The sequence below is a fragment of the Prionailurus bengalensis genome, chromosome A2 (assembly GCF_016509475.1).
Source record: "Prionailurus bengalensis isolate Pbe53 chromosome A2, Fcat_Pben_1.1_paternal_pri, whole genome shotgun sequence".
NCBI classification, from domain to species: domain Eukaryota; kingdom Metazoa; phylum Chordata; class Mammalia; order Carnivora; family Felidae; genus Prionailurus; species Prionailurus bengalensis.
Window position 1 is genome coordinate 2,303,797 of NC_057348.1, and position 23,975 is coordinate 2,327,771.

Consider the following 23,975-nt stretch of genomic DNA (forward strand, 5'->3'; position numbering starts at 1 on the left):
GCGGTAACAGCGCCCGAGAAAAGCCACAGCCCTGGTTCCCCAGCCCGGGACAGAAAGGGAGTTGCGATTAGCACATTTATTTCCCCGAAGTCCACCTGCCCGTCCAGCGCCGTGTCCAGCAGGGGAAGACGGCAGGGAGCCAGCCAGAGGGCAGACGAGGCTTGGCGCGCACGGGTATGAACGGAGACGGGGTGCCGGGCTCTCTGTCCTGGATGCCCCTCCCCCAGGAGCCAGGCCAGGGGCGCAGGAAGATGGGGGGGCTGCTCAGTAAACCACCTCGTACACCGTGGCCTTCTTGTCCCCCGAGCCCGTCACAATGTACTTGTTATTTCCGGAGATGTCACAGCTCAGCACGGAGGATGACTCCTTGGACTATGGGCAGGGGTGGGGGAGGGAGAGAAGGGAGAGAAGGTGAGGCGTGGCCGATACTAGCACCGTCTGGTGTCCGGTCGGTGCCCCTGACCGCCCTGCACGACGTTCAGAGGGAAGAGGCAGGGCCAGTGGGATTGGGTGGACAGGTGACAGATCCTGGGAAGGGCGGGTCCCCTGTTCTCGTGACACCAAGAGAGCCGCAACTGAAGCCCCGCCCTTTCCTAGGAGGCTCAGAGAGGGTGTGGACCGGGCATGAGGCCACACAGCACAGCAGAGGGCCGGCCGAGGCTTACAGCGCAATGACCCTACGCCAGCAAACGTTTCCTGTAAAGGACCCGGCAGTGAGTTTCCAGGCTTTGCCAAAGGTCCAAATGAGTCTCTAGCCAACAAGTCCGGGGGCCAAATAAATCTACGTCACATAATCGTGCTTTGGCTTTACACCCCTTTAACGATGTAAAACTCACTGCACGCCCACTACAATGGCTGGAACAGAAAAAGACACAATAACAGGTTGTTGAGGACGCGGAGAGTTTTGAACCCGCGAACACTGCTGATGGGATGGGAAAGTTGGGAGGACAGTCCAGAGGTTAAACAGCTCCCAGCAATCCCACCCCAAGACCTCTCTGCCCACGAGCAATGAAAACACGTCCACGGCAGCGCGACTCACAGCAGCCAGAACGCGGAAACAAAGCCGGTGTCCATCAAGTGGTGGATGGCTAAGCAAGACGCAATCCACCCAGACTACGGGCTGTGACCCCACCTCAGGAAGGAAGGACAGCCTGCCGCCTGCCACCACGTGGGCGGACCCGGAGGACACTGAGCAGTGACAGAAGCCAGACACAGAAGGACACGTCCTGCGTGGCCCCATCACAGGGGGTCCCCAGAGGAGTCCCGTCCAGAGAGACAGAGGGCGGAGGGTGGGAGCCAGGGGATGGGGCAGGGGGCGGGGAGTCCGTGCTTCCTGGGGACAGACAGAGCCTCAGTTTGGGGAGATGGAAAGCTCTGGAGACGGATGGCAGGGGTGGTTACGCAACAGTGTGAGTGTGTGCGCGCTTAGAGATGGCCACGATGGCAAGTCTTAATGTATCAAAAAAAGGCAGCACGCACAAAAGAACCCAGGCTGCACGCGGACGTGGCCCGCAGCCTGCAGTTTGCAGACCCTGCTTTAGTAGCTTGCTGGCTGGCGGGGAAGGGGGGGGACCTCGCAGGACCCGGGGGAAGTTCCGCGGCTTAACCACCAGCTCCGCCACCCCGGGGCCCCTGCGTGCAGCACGTCCTGGCCTGCAGGGCGGTGGCTGCACGCGGCTGGGTACCTGGAAAATGCTGGCTCCGTATGGCGTCCTCCAGGCATTCAGTAAGTTGTCTTTCCCGGTGCTCACAAACCAGCGCCCTGGGGGAGGGAGAGCAGGGGGTTCCAGCAGGAGAGACCAGAGAGCCCCCCCCCCCCTCGTCCCCGGCTGTGGGCCGCAGGCAGACAGGGTCCAGCAGGCCTGGTCTCTCCCTTTCTTTCTGGCACCTCCGCTCTCACAAAGGGAACAGTGGGCCCCTCCTTCCCCCCCATTTTCCAGATGGTGAAGTCAAGGCCCCCCGGGGGCGGGGGCCCATCTGGCCTTCAAGAAGGGGGAGCCCCCAGGAGAGCGTGGCCAGATAAAACATAAGATGCCCAGGTACCTTTGAATCTCAGATAAATCACAAACTATTTTAATACAGATGTGCCCCAAGGATTTCATTATTTATTTTCTTTTAATGCATGCGTGTCCCATGTGGTACTCGGGGCACACTTATGCTGAAAATCATCTGGCTGCTTTTTTTTTTTTTTTTAGTGTCAGTGTATCTCAGGCGATATTGGGGATGTATTTGTATTACCAAATCAGTTGCTTTTAAGCGTAAGCATGTCCCGGGTCGCACTTGGGAAAAACTTCCGCTAACCAACGATTCGTTAAGATTCAAAATTCCACCGAGGGGGTGCTTGGGTGGCTCCAGTCGATTAAGCGTCCGACTTGGGCTCAGGTCACAATCTCCAGGCTCGGGGGTTCGAGCCCCGCAGCAGGCTCTGTGCCCACAGCTCGGAGCGTGGAGCCCGCTTCGGGTTCTGTGTCTCCCTCTCTCCCTGCCCCTCCCCTACTTGTGCTCTGTCCCTCTCTCTCAAAAATAAACATTAAACAGAAAGATTCCAATTCCGCTGGGCGTCCCGTGTTTTGTTGTGGGGGCTGTCCGGTGGGTGTGGGGTTTCCGTCGCCCCGCCCCGCGCCCTCCAGGCACACACACCGCAGGAGGCGAACTTGAGGGCCAGCACACAGCTCTCGTGAAGGTGCAGCTGGTACTTCTCGGGCTTGCGCACGTGCAGGACCTCCACGTTACTGCTCTCCATGCCCACGGCCAGCCAGTCCTGGTTGGGACAATGGCCCAGGGAGAAGATCTGGGGGTGCAGAGGAAAGAGGGGACATCGAACCCCCCCTGCAGAGGTTGGAGGAGGCCCAGAGGGGCAGGGGAGGGGCCCACCGCTCTCCCGCGGCAGCCCTGCGTGGAGAGGCAGCTGGCCCAGGGCCTGGAACGCAGCAGGCAACTGCATGTCGGATCATTAATATTAATCAGAATTACACGGAACCCTGGGGCCTCACATCCATTATCTGCTCAGAACGCACAACAGCTCTGGGAGGGAGGGAAGGAGGGAGAGGGAGAAGCCGGGCGAGGACAGTCGCCCCCCTTGAGCAGATGGCAGAAGGGAAGCTCAAGGCCAGGGCTCGCTCAAGGTCAGAGATCCGTGAAAGCCGAGGCCTTCGGACCCCCAGCTCGGAACTTTTCCCCGCTTGCCAACACCTCCTTTTGCTTGGATGTGAAAGGACTCGGTGGCCTCATCGTTCCGTGCCCCTCCCCAAGCGAGGCAGAGAGAGGCTTAACGCCCTGTTCTATCCTAACCCTGTCGAAGTCCTACGGACAGGACGCGTGTGGAAAGAACCACAAATGGACAGCAGAGAGAGGACTGAAGTTTTCACGTGTGCTCTCCTGCCCGTACAGAGTTCCTGCACAAAGACGGGGGGGGGGCCCAGTGGGATGAGAGATACTCACCACGGGGTCCCCAGAGAACAACCCATCTTAAGTCTCAGGGCCAGGGGATGGACAGCCATATCCACCTGCACCCTTGAGTTCCTTATCAAAGAAACTTTTAAGCTAAAGAGAAGAGAAGATAGAACGGAAAGAGTTTGGGCGTTAGCTACTATCTCCAGGCTTCAAGGAAGGGGGCAAAAATGGAGATGGGTTTTGAAGGATGAGTAGGAGTTCACCAATTGGAGAAAAGGGAAGGAAAAGCATGTCAGCTAGAGGGAACAGTAAGTGGAGAGGTCTAGATGCATCCGAGGGCATGGTGTGCGTGAGAGAGACTGGAGCACAGAGGCCTTAAATGTCAGGCCAAGGAGCTCACGTCCTGCCCCCAAGGCAGTGGGAGAGAGGATCTGGGTGACTCTGTTCAGCCGTGAGGAGTCTCCAGATCGTGTCCAGTTCCTTCACTTCATCCTTTAGCCTGGATTCTCACAGAGCCCTGAACGGAGACCTCTCTGCCCGACTCCTATGTCAACCTCTCCCTGCCGACCTCGATCAGTGGCTCCCCAGTGGGTCCTGGGGGGTGGTCAGGAGCTCTCAGTCGGGTCAAGAGATTGAAGGCCGGGAAGGGAATTGGGCTACCAGAGAAGAGGAAGGAATGAACGGGGGCGTGACTTAGCAAAAGCATCTGGGAAAGTGATCTGAGGGTCCTAGTAGACCCACAGCTGACTCTGAATCAGTGCCTTTGTGTTTCCACGGGGTTGGGGGCGGGGTAAGGCCTATGGATTTGTGAGAAGGACAAAAAAGATGGACACGGGTCACAGGTATCTGGTCCCCACTCAGTTTCTGGAAGTGAGTGCCTTGTGGGGAGGGGAGGGGGCTCCGGATTCCTGAAGCTTCTATCGCCCTCCCGGCAGACCCACTGCCGCACCTGAGAGCAGAAATCGTGCTGCTGCAGCTGGCGGCCCTCCCGCAGGTCCCAGCAGCGCACCGTGTTGTCCAGACCCCCGGTCCAGAGCCGAGTGCCGTAGTCGGAGATGTCGATGCAGCTGGCACCATCGGTGTGGCCCTGGAACTGCCTGGAGGGAGAAGCGCCCAGGCGTCAGGCGTCCGTCGCGGAGGCTGGTTCTGCTCCAGCGCCGAAGCGAGGGGCGCGGGGGCCACCCACCTGACCATGGTCTGGTTCTGCAGGTCCCAGACCACGATGTTGCCGTCGCTGCAGCAGGAAAAGCAGACCTTGGCGTCGGGGCTGACGGCCAGGGCGTAGCAGGCCGGGGCCGAGGAGGTCAGCTCGGCCTTGATGCGCGGGGTGGGCGCCGCCAGGTCCCAGATGGACAGGGTGCTGGCCTCCCCTCCCACGATCAGACTGCGGCCGTCCGGCAGCAGCTTGCAGGAACGGATGTAGTTGTCCCGGTTCTGGGACGGGAGAGAAGCGACGGTGTGGGGCTGGCCCTCCCCGACAGGGCCTCCCCCCCGCCCCTCGAGAGCGCCCCCCAACCCGCCCCCGCTCTCCCCCGAGCCTCGAGCCCCGCCCCCGGCGGCCCGGAAATCCCGCCCCTGCGGACAAGCCCCGCCCCCGCCGGCGGGCCCCGCCCTCACCAGGCAGTCGAGCTGCGCCACCGGCGTCTTGGCGCCCGGCTGCCCCACGTCCCACACTTTGACGCAGCCCTTGCCGCCGGTGTACACGTGCTGCGTGGAGCCGCTGATGGTGACGGCGCAGACCACCTCGCCGTGCGCCAGCGTGTGCAGCTGCCGCGCGTGCCGCGGGATGCCCGCGCCCACCAGCGCGTCCGAGGGGAAGGGCACCGGCTGCATCTGCCCGTCGGCAGACACGTGGAAGGAGTAGGCCCTGCACGGGAGGAGGGCGGTGACGCGCGGGGAGGGGACCGCCCTGGGGGTGGCCGGGCCGGGTGCCCGCCCCGCTCCGGGGGCTCGGGGGAGTAGGGGGCGGGGGGGGGGGGAACCCTGGATCCCAGGTGACGGACGCGACAGTCAGCGTGGCCTAGCCCGTGGCCCGCAGCCTGGCAAGCAGGCACTTAGTAAATGCGTGTTGAGTAGCGAGGATCCAGGGAGACGCCTTGAGAGCTCCAGAGACTGGGACCCACCGGGAGCCCCCAGCCCCGGGTGGCCAGTTAGACTGAAATCAATTTACAACTTCAGTTTCTCCGTGGCGAAAGCCACAGGTGGCCAATGGCAGCTGTAGGTATAGAACATTCCCATCATGGCGGAGAGTTCCTGGGTACTTGGGGCTGCGGCGCCCTGGGGTTGGGGCGGGGGGGCGCATTCTGCGCACTGTAGGATGTACAACTGTATCCCAGGCCCCATAGAGGCCGGATGTGGGCCTGACCACCAAAAAGGTCAAAGACATGCCGAATGTCTCCGGGGTGGGGGTGGGGAAGGCAAGAGTACCCCCCCCACCCCCGTTTCTGCATTTTTCTTGTTACCTACCTCTCTCTCCAGAGACTTTCTGGAAAGACAGCAGGGAACCCCAGCCCCCACCCCACAATGCAAGCACCCGACAGGAGGCAGGGATCCCTGAGCCAATACTCACGGCTTCCCCCCAGGGATAGTGGGCAGGGAAGAGGAGATAGATGACCCTCGGAGATGTGGATGAGACTCAAATGCCATCTGCCAAAATGCCAGAGAGGAAGGGTCCTAGGGCAGGTGACTCAAACCCACCTCTGCCTTCCCCCATGCTCACCTGCCATATTCCTCTGTTTATCAGAGGATCCCCAATCTGATCCCCAGTCAGCCCCTCCCTAAGAAGGCAGAGATGCCCTCTCCTCCCGCTGCACCACAGACAGGAGAGCAGAGGCTTGTGCTTGCAGGAACCCCAAAGCCTCTGCCCGGGGAATCCTAGAATCCCAGACTTGGAAGGACCCCGAAGAGTCTGACCGGCTCTAGAGCCAAGAGTTGGCAAACCATGGCCCCCTGTTCGTTTTTGTAAATAAAGTTTTATCGGTACACAGCCACACCCGTTCATTTCTATGTCGTCTATGGTGGCTCTGAGCTATGAAGGCAGAAGTGAGTAGTTTTGACCCAGACCAACTGGTCGGCGAAGCCAAAACCATTTAATGTCTGGCCTCTTGCAGAAAACACTTGCTGACCCTTTTGCACAACATCCCTCGGGTCTGGGATGTCCCCCGTGACAGCATTTTCTTCCCTCTGGAGGCCCCCTTGTCTACTCCAGGGTGGCTCACTCTGTCAGCCATCTGTCCGTGTGCTGCCCTCTGGGGCCCACCCAGTCCCTGTCTGCTGCCTCCGCCCCAGCTCAGGGTCTCAGGCCCTATTCCTTCAACTCCTTCTCATGAGACCTCGCTTCCAGTCCTCTCCCCAGGTGAGTCCCTCATCCGGAATCTACCAGAATCATCGCAGCCCCTTAAAAATCAGGGCCGACAACTGTATGCCCTCTGCCAGGAGGTTGAATGGGCCCCTTGTGCCCCGTGGCTGGGGCTCCCTGCTCCTCATAATGCGGCATAGGCACAGCTGCTCTTCCCAGTTACACGTTACTTGTGTTAAGCTTGTGGAGCTCCTGAGACCCTCAGATCATCTTGCCAAGCCAGGATTCCCGTACCTTTCCCTATCCCCTTGTCTCCTCCGGTGTAACTGGTTTCTCCTCCCGGCCCCCAGCCCCTGTGCCCTCCGCTACCTCCAGGTGCCCCCACGCTGAGGACTCACCATGGGGGACCGTCCATACACCACAGAGCCGCTGACCTGGGGGGACAGGTGGAGGCTAACGTAGGAGCTGGGCACAGAGAGGTCGCCATTAAGGGCGCTGTGGGAGCTCAGGCTGAAGGACGTGGTGAAGGGACTGGACAGGGTCAGGGGGCTCCTCAGGGCTGAGCGAGAAGAGACAAAGATAGGTCTTCAGACACCCTGGACCCAGATCCGGCCTTCCACTGCCTTGGCTGGTCTTTCGGGGCTGCTGCGCTCCGGTCCAGCAGCCACCACACCCTGTCATATGTCCAGATGTTTGAGAATACCGTTCCCTCTGGCTCACATGCTGTTCCCTTTCCTTCCTCGGTCGCTGAACTCCTACTCACCCTTCGACACCTAGTAGACCCAAAGTCCAGCAACATCTCAGGAACATCACTGAGCCTGCTCGCCCCACCCCAGCCCGTTCTGGCTCACTGCCTCTATCCCCACCACGATCACACGGGGTCTGCGTCTCCGTCCCCACCATCTGGGAACTCCTCAAGGGCGCGTTCCAGGGCTGATTTCTTTCTGGGAACCCAGAACCAGCGCGGGGCCTGGCCATATGACAGCAGAGCCCGCGTTAACGAGGGGGGACCCGAGGCTCAGAAAGTTTGAGTCGCTTGCCCGAGGTCATGCGGCTGACGAGTACTATCCGAGGCCGGCCTCAAACCCCAGGCTGTCTGACTCCAAAGCTTGTGTTGTCCGTGCAGAAGGCTAAACCTCTTTGAGTAGATCGCTTCCCCTCTGGGCCTCTGTTTCCCCAGCCGTCCAGCCAAGACAGGAAACCGGGGCCCGGGGTGAGGCGGCACTGGGCTCAGAGTCCTGGAAGGGGTCAAGGCCATCCCAGAGCTGAATCCAACCCCCCAGAAGAGACCTGCTCAGGCCCCAGTGGACACTCACCGACACTGTCCGTGCCAGGCGTTGGCTTCGTAGCAAGCTGGCGGAGGTGACTGGCCGAGCTGGGCCCTGGGGTGGGGGCGTCCTGGGGCGGGGAGGAGTCGCAGGACTTGGGGGCGGGAGTGCTGGCGGGAAGATCATTCTGGGGAGAAAGGTCCGGACTGAACGCCCCACCCCCACCCTGGCACCAGCACCGGGCCCCTTGCTGCCCACGATCTGGTGAGAAATTGGCACGGGAGGAGGGAGCTAGGTGGGGGCTCACAGGAGGTGTCTGCACGCCGAGCACGTGGGGTTCAAGGGCATGGGCCCCACCGCTGATGCCCTGAGCACAGGGACACGTGGGGTCCACAGGCCGGGAGCGCCAGGCGGGCAGCAGAGTGGGAACGGGCACGCACTGCCCGCAGGGCTGCACACGGCGTGGGGAGGGGGACCGGCACCCGCTGCCAGAGCCCAGCGGGCACATGATCAGGTATGAGGAGTGCGGGTGTAGACAGGCCTCAAGCAAGGGCACACGGGGCAGGGAGCGGGCCTTGCGGAGGAAGGCGACAATCGGAGGACTCAGGAGGCGGGGAGCACAGGCCTGCACCCAGGCGAGGGACCGGCAGCCAGCACTGGGGTGCCCCTGGCTGCTCTCAGGGGGCAGGGTGCCCCTGCAGCTGTCTCTCCCCGCGGGGACACCTGAGGAGAGGGGGAGGGGATCTCCAAGGAGGAGCACACGCGCTGTCGTCTCTCTGCTGTCACCTCCTTTGCCTTTCAAGAAACTTCACGTCCCCGTCCCGTCTTTCCACTACACAATCACGTGTTTTCCTGCCAACCCCACTCCACGAGGGGGAGTGGGTGGGGACACGTGGGACAAGGGAGGCCTTCTGGGGGCTTCTCCCGGAGAGCAGAGCTGCCCCTCCCCCTCTGGCCTCCCGGAGTGGAGGAGGTCACAGGAGATGCAACCGTCAGCCCCAGCCTCGGCGGTTGCCATAGCAACCTGCTGGGAGGGGAGGCCTAGAAACCGACGCACTCTCTGGGTAAGCGCAGGGCAGGGGTCTGGGGAAGATTTGGTGAGGGCAGGGGTGGGACCAAACGGAGCCCGGCTGGGAATGCCTAAGGGGCGTGCTCTGAGGGGTTCCTACACCTGGCACTGGGAAAGTTGTTCCCATAGTAATGCTCTTGCCTTTCTGGAAGGGGTGGGGGGGAAGCGGGGGACAACCTCTCAGGTGGGGCTGCTGTATCTCCCGCTTCTCCAAGGCCTTAACACTTGCCAGGCTGGAGTCAGTCCCAGAGCAGCCATTCTGCAGCTGAGTGTGTTTATTTCCAAGGGATTTCCTATTTATTGCAAGAGATGCTTCCCTTTCTCCCTAAGAGGGTGAGTGGTCTTTTGATAATGTATTTAGGTTCAACAGAGCACGCGGACTTGGGGAAAATCACCTGGATAAAGTCGAGGCAGATTTTAGGAAGGTGGCAAATAATCATGAAGGAAATGCTGGACAACCTGCTGGAAAGACCCCAGCCGGGCTGGTGTCTCCTTGCTCGACATCTAATCGAGTGGCATCTGTTTCCAGGTCCCCAGGGTGCATAAAGTGAGTTTCAAGGCCTCCCCTACTCCTTACCAGGACAAGCTCCTTGGCTCTGGGGAGCGGGGAGCCGAGGCTGGAGGCCAAAGAGGCCGGACTGTCCACGAGGTCCCGACGGGCGGGGACGCATATGGGCGCCTTTCCACATGGGGTGATTGCTGGGCTGGGGGGCTCCGAGGGTTGGTCCTGGGTTTGAGGAGGTGACATTGAGTGGAGGTGAACTGGGCAAAGAAGGAGAGCCCCTCTCTCTGTACCCCTCCCCAACCCCACCCCGCACTCCAGCCTGGGTCCCTACGATCCACCTTGGGAGGATTATGAACCCCCCCCCCCGCCCCCATGCCTTACTTTACGCATCTATAAAATGGGATTGATGGTACCTACTCCATAAACCCACATAGAAACGACTGTGTAAGGGCTTGGCTCTGTTGTCCCCCATTAAACAGATGGGGAAAAGTGAGGCCAGGGACGGGGGCGTGCTGTCCCAGTCACACAGCGAGCCAGGGCCGGATGCCACTTCTGCTGCCCATTGCCAGGGTTCTCTGGGCCTCAGTTTCCCCACCTGTGCTATGGAGAGGGGTTCAGCCTGGGGTATCCCTCTATCCCCTACTCCCCCTACCCCCACATCACCCTCAACACAGCCATCCACAGAGGGGGCCAGGACCCCCCCCCTTCCCTCTGGGTCCCCCAACACCCGGGAAAGCCTGCCACCCTCTGTGCCCAGACCCCGACTCACCTCGTCCACCACCAGGTTGTAATCGCTCTTGTCTTCATCACTCTCCTGGGGGGACACGGGGGAAAGAGCTTGCCCTGGCCATGCTGCTACCTCCGTGCCCCCTTACTGATCTCAGGAGACCGCCAGCCGCGGTCTGACCGGGATTCTGGGGCTTCAGAGGCCCATGTGCTTAGTTCAGAAAGAAGGCTGCCATTTGCTCAGGTGCAAGGGGTTGGGGGCGGGTCTCTCGTGGAGAAAAGTGAGGGGATGGAACTGAGGGCCCAAGACTTGCTGTGGGGCCCCGCGCGCCTCCCGGCCCTCCCTGGGTCCCAGTCTCCTCCTCGGTGACGGGATGGGTCGGCCGGGGACCAGGACTCATCCATAAACTCCCAACTGGCTCTCTCTCCACGGAGCCAGTCAACCCCTCGGGATCCTCTGCCCAGCACCATCCCCATGGCCTAGCACAGACCTCATCCCCTCCTTAGGCTCCTGGCCTTCAGCCTCGCCGCCTCCAGGTAGCCTTCCAAGCTTGCCCCAGAGGACTTTCTTTACACCTGTCCCCACATCTGTACTACGTCCTTCTATGGCTCCCCACTGCCCTTGGGAGAAACCCTGGCGTGTGGGGCTGCCCTCTGGTCTGGCTGCAAAAGCAAGGGAAGACCAAGGCTGCAGCCTGAAGGCCACATCTCCCAGCAGAGGGGGGCTGACTGCCCCCTGCCCTCCACCCCCCGCCCCGTCCCCAGTTTTCTTCTTTAAAATACCCGTTGCTGACGGCTATAGAACAGGCTGCTATGTTCTTTAAAGATCAAAGGCATCTCCGAGAAACAGCAGGCCTGGCCAACACCGGGCCTGCCAGCAGGCAGCTGGGAGGAGAAGGCTGTCCCTGTCGATGGGACAGGTGCTTTCCAGCCAGCCAGTCCCAGCCCCAACTTGCAGCCTGGCCCCGAAACTGCAGGGGCAGTGAGGGGCGGGGGTGGTCCTGACCCAGGAGGAGGGTCCCGGAGAGAGTATCCTGTGCCTCGGGCAGGGGCAGGGGGAGGGGGATGAAGAGCCGGAGCCAAAGCCAGGAGGTGGGCAAACGGAGATGTGCCCCAGAGGCCACGGAGACACAGCAACTAGAGTTGGGCCTGGCCCCACAGCTCCTCTCGTTGTTCAGTGCTCCGTGCCCCGCGGGGAGCTATGGAAGGCCCCAGAGTGAGGGGGTCACGGCCAGAGCTGGGCTCTGGGAGGCCCTGAGGGGCGGGGCTGGGGGGGCCCACCCATCTCCCGCTTGCCCCCCACTTACATAAGGTCCCGACAGATCCTTGTCCTCAGCTCGCGGCTTCCCACTGCCCCCTGGGCCACCGGGTCGCACCTCTTCCACCACGCTCTCAGGGGGGGAGGGGGACGCGCTCTGCAGAGACACAAGGGCCGGAGGAAGGGTCAGGGCCCTGGGGCCCCAGACTCCGTCCTGGCCCAGCCCAGACCGAGGGTCCCCAAACACAGTTATTAGGATCTGTGCCTCAAGCTTCCCATCTGGGAAGTGGGACCTTCCCAAGGGCAGGCTCGATGCTAAGGTCTTGACCCCACAGCAAGTTCTTTGGGGAAGTGACGATTAATCCCATTGCACAGACAGGGAAACTGAGCCTGAGGAAGACAGGGCTGCACAGCGAATTAGGGGCCGAGGCAGGATGCCAAGCCAGCCCACCAGGTGTCGACAACCAACCTTCTAAGGTCAAGGGCTGGGTGTGCCAGCACAGAGACACAACATCAACCTGCCTGTGTGCCCTCGGACAGTTTTCTCCTTCCCTGGGACTCAGTCTCTCCAGCTGTACACAGGGAATGCCCCACACAGTGATTTCTCAAGCACTGCAGTTCTGGATGGAACCATCTCTTCAACTGAGATCTTATCTTGAAGCCTGATTTCACGGGCAGATAAGACGTTGGGCCCTGAGAGCTGGGTGGCTCTGTGCAAACCACACACAGGATTCAAAGCCACGTTCAGCAAGATGGGCCACTAGGAAATAAAGCAGGCCACAGATGCAAAAGCGTGCAGCCGCTTAAAAAAGAAAGCAGAGGGGCCCCTGGGTGGCTCAGTCGGTTGAGCCTCCGACTTCGGCTCAGGTCATGATCTCACAGCTCGTGGGTTCGAGCCCCGCGTCGGGCTCTGTGCCGACAGCTCGGAGCCTGGAGCCTGCTTCGGCTTCTGTGTCTACCTCTCTCTCTGCCCCTCCCCCACTTGCTTTCTGTCTCTCTCTCAAAACTAAACAAAGATTAAAAAATTTTTAATAAAAAAATTGTAAAATAAAATCTCTTGTTAAAGATAGTATTTTTTTTGGGGTGCCTGGGTGGCGCAGTCGGTTAAGCGTCCGACTTCAGCCAGGTCACGATCTCGCGGTCCGTGAGTTCGAGCCCCGCATCGGGCTCTGGGCTGATGGCTCAGAGCCTGGAGCCTGTTTCCGATTCTGTGTCTCCCTCTCTCTCTGCCCCTCCCCCGTTCATGCTCTGTCTCTCTCTGTCCCAAAAATAAATAAACGTTGAAAAAAAAAAATTAAAAAAAAAAAAAAAGATAGTATTTTTTTTAAATTTTTTTTTTAACGTTTATTTATTTTTGAGACAGAGAGAGACAGCATGAACGGGGGAGGGTCAGAGAGAGAGGGAGACACAGAATCTGAAACAGTCTCCAGGCTCTGAGCCGTCAGCCCAGAGCCCGATGCGGGGCTCGAACCCACGAACTGTGAGATCGTGACCTGAACTGAAGTCGGACACTTAGCCGACTGAGCCACCCAGGCGCCCCTAAAGACAGTTTTAAAAAGTGGTTTTATTTTTATTTTTTTGAGAGAGAGAGTGAGGGGGAGGGGCAGACAGACAGGGAGCGGGCGGATCCCAAGCAGGCTCTGCCCCGACAGCTGAGAGCCCAATGTGGGGCTCGAACACGCGAACCGCGAGATCATGACCTGAGCTGAAGCTGGCCGCTTAACCAACTGGGCCACCCAGGCGCCCCAAAAACAACATCTTAAAAAAGAAAAAAAAACAAGCAGAGACGTCCGAGATGTGACAGCACGGAAAGATGGCCTCAATGTATCGCTGAGGCGGAAATCGGCCGGCAGAGAGGCGACTGGCTGGGCGCAAATCCCAGCTCGGCTTCCCATTGGCTCTGAGACCTCGGGCAGGTTACGCAACCTGTCGCACGCTCAACCCGTGTCCCGCGTCCCGTGTCCCGTGCGGGGATCATCGCGACAGCGCCCGCCTCCTAGGGTTGCGGGGAAGATACAGCGAGCTGCGGACGCTGAGCGTGACGCGGGGCCCGGCGCGCGGTGAGCCCACGTTCGTGCAGGGAAATGCAGAAACGCACAGGATGTCCCTGAGTTTCCCCCCCCTCGGCACTGTGGGGGCTGAGCAGCGACCCCGGCCCCGCCCACTCGATGCCAGGCGTACCCCTAGTCGTGAGAGCCACAGATGTCCCCAGGCACGGGCTGGTGTCCCCTGGGGGCGGGGTCTCTTGTGCGACAACGGCCACTTCCTCACACCCCTTCCCTCTCTGGCAATTATGTTCCCACCACGGAGCCTCTGCTGCCTCGAACTTGTGTCTCTGTGAGGGGTAGGCCTTTTACCCAGAGGGCAACAGGGAGCCATGGGAAGCTTTACAGCAGGGTTTCTCAGCCAGCCTCTGCACCCTTGTCGAATCCAGGAGACTTGGGTGGGAGGGGGCTCGGGGCAAGGGTCAGGGGGTCACGGTCCCTTTACGGGGTTGGACAGGGTCCACCAAAGTCACGTGCCCACCCAGAACCTCATAGGAGACCTTATCTGAAAGTAGGGTTTTCGCAGAAGTGATTAATTGCGATGAGGGCTTAGTGGGTCGGGATAGGCCCTAATGCAACGGGACTACGGTCCTGTTTTTTCGGTTTTTTAAATGTTTGTTTATTTTTGAGAGAGACAGAGGGCAAGCGGGGGAGGGGCAAAGAGAGAGGGAGACACAGAATCCGAAGCAGCTCCGGGCTCCGAGCCATCAGCACAGAGCCCGACGCGGGGCTCGAACTCAGAGCCCGACGCGGGGCTCGAACCCACGGACCACGAGATCGTGACCTGAGCTGAAGTCGGACGCTTCACCAACTGAGCCACCCAGGCGCCCCACAATTGTCTTACGTTAAACAAACAAGGCAAGTTGGCAACTGGCAGCATTTATCGCGAACTTAACCTCCGCCTGGGCAAAAGCATTTACAGCTGAGTATTCTCTGGGCATTCTCTTCTCCGACCCAAAGGTGAGAAAGGGCCACTTGAAGTCGTCTCCAACACACTGTGTTAAACAGACAGGGCCCAGGGCGGGGACGTAAACTGGTACCACTGTCACCTGTACTTAAACGTACACGAATATACGTGTCACACATAACAGAGACACGGGGATCGAGATGCCCATCTCTAGGCCCAGCGAAGACTGAGGGTCCCCGCCGCTGTTCTCAAGATCTGTGCGTCAAGCTTCGCATCTGGGAAATGGGACCTTCTAAGGGCAGAAGCCATGTGGTCGTGACAACCACAGATGTCCCCAGACACTGCCCAGTGTCCCCGGCGGCAGGGGGTGGGAGTGGGGGCCTGGTGCAAGCTGAGATGAGCTCTAAGAGCGAAACGCATTTGGATCGTGGAGATTTAGCACAATAAAAAGGACATAAAACATACCATTAGTAGTTTTCATGTCGATTATACGTTGAAATATTCTGGATACATGACGTTAAGTAAAACATACTATCGGAATTCATCTCATCTGTTTAACTTTTTAAACGTGGCTACGAGAGGGGCGCCTGGGTGGCTTAGTCGGTTAAGCATGCGACTTCGGCTCAGGTCATGATCTCGAGGCTCGTGGGTTCGAGCCCCGCGTGGGGCTCTGTGCTGACAGCTCAGAGCCCGGAGCCTGCCTCGGATTCTGCGTCTCCCTCTCTCTCTGCCCCTCCCCTGCTGACGTGCGCGTGTGCTCTCTCTCTCAAAAATAAACGCTAAAACATTTTTTTAAATTTAAAAATGTAAATAAACGTGGCTACTAGAAAATGTGCAATCGCATAGCAGATTGTGATGCTGCGAACAAAGGCAAAAAACCCACACGGAACCCCCCCCCCCAACACACACACACCAAGCTCACAGCACAGCGACGGATGCTGAGGAGACTGTGGGCTGCACCTGTGTGCGGTTTCCTGCATCCTGTACTGTGTTTTATCCGCTCTGATAGATGGTGACATCGAGTGGATGACAGATAAGTTCATGAGCGGAAGGTGCCACGTGCATGCACGTATTCAATTGCAAAAAAACAAACAAAACCCCCAAAAGGCAGCTCACGATTGAAAACCTTCCATAAAGAAAACTCTAGCGGCAGGGGCATCTCCGATACCAAAACGCTCCAGACGACCCAGCCGCAACACTGGGCGGGCGTCCTGCTGGGAGGACCTTAGCAGCTCAGAGCCGCTGGCTTCAGCCACGTTCGAATGCAAGGCCAATATCACACAAGTTCCCGGATGCCTTTCGACTTACCCTGCTCCGAGCTCTCTCCGCTGGCCGGTTGGAGGTGAGGCAGAGAGAGAGAGAAGGAGAAGAGGTGAGGGTTTCACAGCCCATGGTGCCAGAGGGCACACCCCTCCAGCGTTGATAGAGCCCTCTTCCGGGCTCAGGATCTCCCTTCTCCAACACCCTTGCAAAGGGGTGGATCGTTCCTTTCCTGAACCATTCAGGTAGATGCCCAGAGAGGGGCAGTAACTCGCCCCAGGACACACAGCCAGTGGCGAGTGAAGTTGACCCCCACGGCCCTGCAGGCCCTCTCCTTCACTCCCTCACCCTTAAGTCCCCGTGCCACCCTCCCCCCTCCCCCACCCCCTTCCCCGGCCAGGGCCGCCCCGTGCTGCCCTGCTCACCTCTGGGTCCCTCGGCCTCCACGCCTGCCCGGTCTTCCTTGGCAACGGCGGCCAGCTGAGCCTGGGCGGCCAGGGCTCCGGACAGGGCCAGCAGCCCCGTGGCACTGCCACCCACCAGGCCAGTGGGGCGAGGGGTGAGGGGCACGGGGGGAGCATGGTGAGACAGTGGCTGGAGCTGCTGCTGTTGGAGAGAGGAGAGGTGGGCCGGGGCCGGGCCACACGGGCACCCAGCAGGGCCCCCGGGCCGGGGGGGGGGGGTACTGGGGGTCCCCCAGAGTCTCCAGGGAGGCCGGAGCCCAGGCCAGCTGCCCGCCCGGCACCCTCCAGCTTTAGCACCTACTGGGTGCCGGGGACCCAGGGGTGGGGTCTCCCCAGGGCAGGGCAGGGGCTGGGCGGACTCACCCCGATGAGGCTGTTCAGCTCCCCCACGGTCACCTGCTTGGCCCGCTCCACGGCCTGGAGCACCTGTTGCTGATGCTGGGAGGTGGGGGGCCGGGAAGGGGGTGCTCAGGCTCCCCGTCTGCTGGGAGCCCCCACCCAGCCAGGCAGTGCCCGCTGAGGCCCCCCGCCTCCCTCCACCCCATCCTTGTTCCCAGAGCTTTGTTATTTCTCTTCTGTCTCTCTCCCTTTCCATTTTATTTTCTTTTAATTTTTTTAATGTTTATGTTTATTTTTGAGAGAGAGAGAGAGAGAGAGAGAGAGAGAGAGAATGAGCCGGGAAGAGGCAGAGAGAGAGGGAGACACAGAATATTTGAAAAAGACACACACACACACACACACACACACACACACACACACACACACACACCGGGGGAGGGGCAGAGAGAGAGGGAGACACAGAATCCGAAACAGGCTCCAGGCTCTGAGCTGTCAGCATAGAGCCTGACGGGGGGCTCGAACCCACCAACCCTGAGATCATGACCTGAGGCAAAGTTGAACTCTTAACTGACTGAGCCACCCAGGTGCCCCTAAAACTTTTTTAAAGATTTTTGAGAGAGAGAGAGAGAGAGAGAGAGAGAGAGAGAGAGAGAAACAGAGTGAGAGTGGAGGAGGTGGAGAGAGAGAGGGAGACAGAAACTGAAGCAGGCTCCAGGCTCCGAGCGTCAGCACAGAGCCCGACGCGGGGCTCGAACCCACCAACCGTGAGATCATGGCCTGAGCTGAAGCCGGACGCTTAACTGAGCCACCCAGGCGCCCCTCTCCCTTGAGAGGGGTGAAACAAACACAAAGCCAAAGAAACAGGCACACAAGCACAGTGAAAACCAGTAATTATAAATCGGGGTTTCCTGGGGCACCTGGGTAGCTCAGTGGGTTGTGTCCGACTTCAGCTCGGGTCACGATCTCACGGTTTGTAGGTTCAAGGCCCGCATCGGGCTCCGTGCTGACAGCTCGGAGCCTGGAGCCTGCTTCGGATTCTGTGTCTCCCTCGCTCTCTGCCCCTCCCCCACTCACGCTCTGTTTCTCTCTCAAAATTAAACATTAAAAAATGTTTTAAAAATAAATAAATAAATAATCGGGGTTTCCAGATCAACGTCTCCCTCAGCACCATGGACATTGGGGCCAGGTCGTTCTCTGCGGGGGCATCCTGGGTGCTGTAGGGGGAGGCGGGGCTGAGCAGCATCCCCGGGCCCCCCTCCCTCAAGGTGACAACCACAAAAGTCCCAGACGTTGCCCAGAATGCCCTGGGGCAGCACGGCCCCCAGCAAAGAACCACCATCCAAATCAGCACCCAGGTAAACCACCCAGGTCAGAAAGTAGAAACTGGCAGGGGCACCTGGGGGGGCTCAGTCCGCTAAGTGGAGACTCTGGATTTCAGCTTAGGTCACGGGTCCATGGGTTCGAGCTCTGCATCAGGCTGCACGTTGCTGGTGTAGAGCCTGCTTGGGATTCTCTCTCTCTCTCTCTCTCTCTCTCTCTCTCTCTCTCTCTCCCCCTCTCTGCCCCTCCCCTGCTCATCCTCTCTCTCAGAAACAAATGGATTTAGAAAAAAAAAAGAAATACAATTTAACGTGTATTTAAATGGCCACATGCAGGGGCGCCTGGGTGGCGCAGTCGGTTAAGCGTCCGACTTCAGCCAGGTCACGATCTCGCGGTCCGTGAGTTCGAGCCCCGCGTCGGGCTCTGGGCTGATGGCTCAGAGCCTGGAGCCTGCTTCCGATTCTGTGTCTCCCTCTCTCTCTGCCCCTCCCCCGTTCATGCTCTGTCTCTCTCTGTCCCAAAAATAAATAAACGTTGAAAAAAAATTAAAAAAAAAAAAAAATAAATGGCCACATGTGGCTGGTGGCTCCCTGTAGGAGTATAGGGCTGTTTATCCACACTCCTGAGGTCAGGGGTTTGAGCTGCTCCCCCTGAGGACGTGTGAGACACAGGAAGCTCCCGTGTGTGGCACACCTGTGTGTCAGCGTGTCTAAGCCAAGGGTTGGTAAACTTTTTCGGTAAAGGGTCACAGAGAATATTTTCCGCTTTGCAGGTCGGAAGGTTTTTGTCTTAACTTCTCTGCCATTTTATCAGGAAAGCTGTCACAGAGATCATGCACGCGAGGGGGCATGACCCTGTGCCAATAAAACTGTATTAACGAAACAGGCAGAGGGCGCGCCTGGGTTGAGCACAGGACTTGGGCTCAGGTCAGGATATCGTGGTTCGTGGGTTCGAGCCCCGCATCAGTCCCTGTGCTGACAACTCAGAGCCTGGAACCTGCTTGGGATTCTGTGTCTCCCTCCCTCTCCGCCCCTCCCCTGCTCACGGTCTTGTCTCTCTCTCTCAAAAATAAACATTAAAAACATTTTTTAAAAAACCAAAACAGGCAGAGGGGGGGATTTGGCCCTTGGACTGCAGTTTGCTGAGTCTCGATCTAGAAGAAGGGAGTCGCTGGGGCACAGATGTGTGTCTTTATTCACTTCCTAGTTTTTTTTATCTTCATTTCTGCCGTTTTCTCCCTATGCACTAAGCCACCTTGTCCCCACCCCCGGCTTCAGACACCATGTCTACAATCTCAGCCCAGCCAGGACATCCCTCCATCCCAAGCTTCCAGAAAATCTCAGATTCAGTGGGGTCCAAAATTTTTGTTCCCCATCACAGTGAGGCTGCCCTACTTATCCACCCTGCAGTGGAACCTGCCCTCATGTCTCTTGTGGACGGAATGCTCCGGATGGAAGCACGGGCAGCTGATGCAAAGGTCCTGAGGCTGGCACGCACTCAGAGCATTCTTAGAAGGGCTGATTTTTTTTTTTTTTTTAAGTTTCCGTGAGCTGTTCACACTGCTTATTACTTCACCTTCCCTGATTCCAGCTTTTTAAAATTATTATTGTGGTTACACATACATAAGCATTATCCTCTTAACCATTTCTAAGGGCACAGCTCAGCAGCAGCAAGCACATCCACGTTGTTGTGCAACCATCCGTCTCCAGACCTTTCCATCTCCCCAAACGGAGACTCTGTCCCCATGAAACACTGGTTCCCCGCCCCCTGCCCCACCCCTGGCTCCCACCATCTGCTCTCTGTCTCTGTGGACAGGACGGGACTCCTCTAGGGACCTCCTGTGAGTGGGATTGGACAGCATTTGTCCTTTGGTGACTGGCTTATTTCACTGGACATATGTAAGGGCTAACTTTTATCGGGTGCTTCCTCAGCACCCAGCATCACCCTTGCACGGATCAGCTTGCCTGATCACCACAACGACACAGACAAGGCAAGCCGCCAAGGGCACAAGGCCAGGATTCGGACCCAGGCAGCCTGGTTGCGCCCGGTCGTCACCGTCAGCGATCACCTCCCTCCGTCCCTGAAGCCCCTGCCCCAGCCCCGTACCCTCCAGGCCAGCCGGCAGAACCAGTGCCTGTGGCACCGGCATCGGCATCGAGCCAGCCCCCCGCCCCCCATCTTCCAGCTCCCCTCCGTCCCAGCAGCCCACTCACCTCCTGGGTCAGGAAGGGGATAATCTGAGCACAGATACCACTGAGGCGCTTCACAATCTCGGCCTGGCAGGAAACAATGAGGAGGAAGCTCGGAGGGGGCGGGGGCTGTCACCAGCAGGTGCAAACGGAGGCACTGAAGCCAGAGTGGCACACAGGCTCGGGGGCAGACGGAGGGGCTGCTGAGGAAGCGATCTGCTGAGCTGATGCCCAGGGCGGCCTTGAGCCGGAAGGGAAGGACAGATACACCAGCCGCGAGACGCCATCGACAGACTCCCAGGAAGCAGCCACGCAGACGCGCAACTCAGATGGGGTACTTAGAAGCCGTGGGGTCATCATGAACAAGGGAGTGGCCCTCACCGGGCCCGCGTCTCTGGGTCTGGGTCTCGTCTGCAAGCCGAGGCCACTGCCAGGCAGAGACCCCCATGCACCACACTCAGGAGGAGGGCTTTGTAGTGTTGGGATAAAAAACCTGTTTACTTTGCTTTGTCCCCAGTTCCTGGCACAGAGGCTCTAAACCTCTTGGAATTTCTCAGTGATGGGTAATGGCGGGGGGGGGGGGGGCATTTTTCTGTCCTCAACAAGCCCCTTTCGATCACACCTGAGTTTACTATGAGTTTACTAGAGGGCTGAAGCTTGAGCTAATCACCGATGGCCAGTGATTTAATCAGCGAGGCCTGTCCAGTGAAAGAAACCTCCACAAATATCTGTAACTGGGTTGGTGGAGAGCTTTGCGGGGGTGACCCCATGGAGGTTCTGGGAGTGTGGTGCGCCCCCGCCCCCTCTGCACCTCTCTTCCCTGGCTGTGCCCGAGTTAGATCCTACATAACAAACAGGTGATCCAGGAAAGTGAACCGCTTTCCTGAGTTGTGTGGACTGTTCTGGCAAATTATTGAACCCGAGAAGGGGATTATAGGAACCCCTGACGTGTACATATAGCCGGTTGGTCAGGAGTTTGGGCCAGAGACCCAGACTTTTAGATCGGCATGTCCAACGGAGGCAGTCCGGTGGGGCTGAGCCCTGAACTTGGTGGTGGGGTGGGGAGGGGGTCCGCACTAACTCCGGGCAGAACTGAGCCAGATCGCAGGACATCTGCTGGTGCCAGGGTGCGAGCTGGTTGGGGTGCAGAAAACCCCCATATTTGGTGTCAAAGTATAGGAGATGCAGTAGAGGGAAATCCAGGGAGCGGAGTAGAGACGGTCTGGTCTTACTTGCAGGTTTCATCGGGGGCAGGGCCTGGGCCAGGGGTGCCCCACGGGGGCTGTGTGGGTGGGGACGGGGGGCAGCTAGGGCACATCCAGGTGTGGGCCCGGCCAGTCCATGCTTTGCTTCTTTGCTTCTGCCTGGGTTAGAGGGGTGCTGGGTGCTGGGTCTGGGCAGAGTTTGAATTCCCAGCAGGAGGACAGAGACTGGATCCTAGCACATGCCCCTCACCCTGCAAGAGAGTCTATTTCACGCACCCAAGGGACCACACCATGCTCCGGGCGGACGAGCCCCCTCCGGCGCGCACCAGATCCCGTAGAGCCCGCACATCCCAGAACAGCACACCAGGGCAGGCACCCCCAGGCCACCCCACCCTCTCAGCCCACCCCCCTCCTCTTCCCACCCAGTAGGCTCCGCCCACTGTCCTGATAGTCGCAGGGACCAGATCTAAGATTCCGTCAACCTCAGAATCTTTCAGGGCCCCTCTTATCTATCAGAGAGCCTTGAGTTCAGCCTCAGGTTGGAGGGGTCAATCTTGGACAACTGGAGTCAATTTCGGAACCTTTTGGTCTAACTTAGAACCTTGAATCAGACTTAGAAGCTTAGGAGAGTCTCAGAACATCGCGGTCAACCTCAGAACCTTCAAAGCAGCAACAGAAGCTTGAGGTCCATCGCAGACCAGCAGGTGCCACCTCCAAACATCAGACCCCGTGGGCTGAATGGGACCTCCTCCAAGGCCGTGTGGCCGGCCCCCACCCTGGGACAGATGTCTCCCCTACCTCCTCCCTGACCTGGCTGCCAGCCTCTGCCCAAGCCCTCCTTGACCAGGACACCTGGCCCCTGCCGCCCCTGCCCGCTTCTTGCCTCTGCTGAACCGTATCTCTAGCAGTTCAGAAGTGTTTTCCTTTCCTTCATGAGGCTGAAGTCGGGTAAGACCCCTGTTCCCTGGGTCTGCTTTGCCCCAGACTGCCAGATCAGATCGCTGGGTCTCTCCTCAAGCTCCAGACCCTCACCCTTCCCACTGAGCACCCCCCTCCCCGACCCCCCACCACAGTTACCTGCTTATGCATTTCAATGTTGAGCCCGTAGGACATCTCATAGTACTACAAAGGAAAAACTCAATTGGGATGTATGCTGGGCCAGTGGGTGCCCAGCCCTGCTCAGGGTGAAGCTGGGTTTTCCAGGGGCTCCCAGGCTGGGGGATCACCGCAGGGAGCAGAGCCTCCCAGCCTCCTGGGAGCCCAGAGGGCAAGACCAGAGGAAGAAGCGGGGAGGGGGGGGGCAGGTAGGAAGTGCCCAGAGACCCTGGCCCCTCAGAGATGCCACTGGGGAGAGGGGACATCCTTGTCCCATTGTTTGTAAGAGTTGGGGGGCTCCCCACTTACAGACAGGGAAAATGAGGCCCAGAGTGGCAGGGTGAGTGGGGATTCACGCCCCAGGCGCTGCGACTCACAGGGAGCCCTCCCGCTGCCCCATCCCGGCACGAAAACCCCCTCACCATGACATAATGTCGCTGCATTTCCGTCTTTTCACTGGCCAGCTTCTCACATTCCAGCTTGAGGCTGGAAAGGAGACGGGGCATGGGGGTCCGGCTCCGCCCCGCCTCTACCCCCACCCCGCCCCCACCCCGCGAAACACCCAGGGACACCCCATCTGGGCCAGTTTCCAAAGCGATGGGTTTGGCTCTTGGCCCCCTCCCCACTTCCTCGTTATCGGCCCACCTCCAGGTCCCGGTCCCTTCCCGCCCCTTCTCAGGCTCCAAGTGTCCCAGCACTGACGGTCCCCAGCCACCTCGGCTGCGCTTCCACCTGGAAGCCCTCCCTCGCCCCTGGGGGAGGGGGGGTCTCCCTCGGCCCCGCACCCTGGAGGCCCCGCCCCCGCCTGGCTGCGCACCCCACGCCCCCCCCCCCGGGCCCCCCAGCGGCCCGGCCGCTCCCCCCGGGGGCGCCCAGGTGGGCTCCCAGGTGGGCTCCCGGGTGAGCTCCCGGGTCCCCCGGGGCGGGGCGCCCCCGCCCCCCCTCACCTGTGGTACTGAGCCTGAAGGAACTGGAATTCTTCTTTGATGCGGTCGCAGATCTCCAAGATCGAGAACTTGAAGGGCTGGCCGGACTGAAGCGGGGTCTGGGGGGGACGGCGGCGTCTGAGCTCCCGGACGCCCGCGCCCCCCACCCCGCGCAGCCCGGGCCCCCACTCACCGGGTGCCTTCCCTGGGGGTACATCCTGCCGGTCCGGAAGCCCCCCACCCACGCCGCCGCCGGAGCCCGACGATCCGGGGGCGCGAGGCGGCGGCGGGGTGGGGGGCGAGGCCGGGGGGGGGGGGTGCTGCCCGGAGAAAGGAGGAGGGGGCGCGGCGGCGCGGGGCAGGCCCCCCCTCCCCGGGCGCGCGCGGGGGACGGGGACGCGGAGGGGCGCGGGCCGGGCGGGGGGCGCGCGGGGCGGCGCGGAAGGTCGCGCGAGCCGCGGCCGGTGTCGGCGGAGGCGCGGGCGGCGGGCCCCGCGCGGAGCCGCCTCCCTCCGGCGGGGCTCGGCCGGGAGCCGCGGGCAGAGCCGCCTTAAGGTGGCGCCGCCGCCCCCGGCCCGCCCACCCGGCCCGCCCGCCGCGCCCCTGCCACCTCCGGGCTGCGGGCACCCCCCTCCCCCGGGAACCCACCCCGTCCCCCACCCCGGGCCGGCGACCCGTGGGGAAACTGAGGCTCGCGCCCAGTCCCCC

General features: G+C 60.0%; 1 protein-coding gene across 2 annotated transcripts; it reads right to left on the reverse strand.

Moving 5' to 3' along the window:
• Positions 1-59: 59 nt before the first annotated feature.
• TLE2 (TLE family member 2, transcriptional corepressor) lies at positions 60-23,734 on the reverse strand. Of its 2 annotated transcripts, none has more exons than XM_043586104.1 (20): positions 23,461-23,734; positions 23,289-23,386; positions 22,764-22,827; positions 22,324-22,368; positions 20,066-20,128; positions 16,557-16,631; positions 16,155-16,335; positions 15,778-15,797; positions 11,567-11,674; positions 10,303-10,347; positions 9,606-9,755; positions 8,008-8,146; positions 7,090-7,250; positions 5,963-6,039; positions 5,011-5,260; positions 4,580-4,827; positions 4,343-4,490; positions 2,641-2,791; positions 1,686-1,762; positions 60-372 (listed from the first exon to the last, which is right to left on the reverse strand). In XM_043586104.1, exons 1-20 carry the CDS (start codon positions 23,482-23,484, stop codon positions 265-267), a joined length of 2,232 nt encoding a protein of 743 aa, XP_043442039.1. In that variant the 5' UTR covers positions 23,485-23,734; the 3' UTR covers positions 60-264. The 2 variants fall into 2 exon arrangements, with proteins under 2 accessions (XP_043442039.1, XP_043442038.1); XM_043586103.1 differs by having other exon boundaries at positions 16,155-16,338; positions 23,461-23,591.
• Between the last annotated feature and the right edge of the window lie 241 nt (positions 23,735-23,975).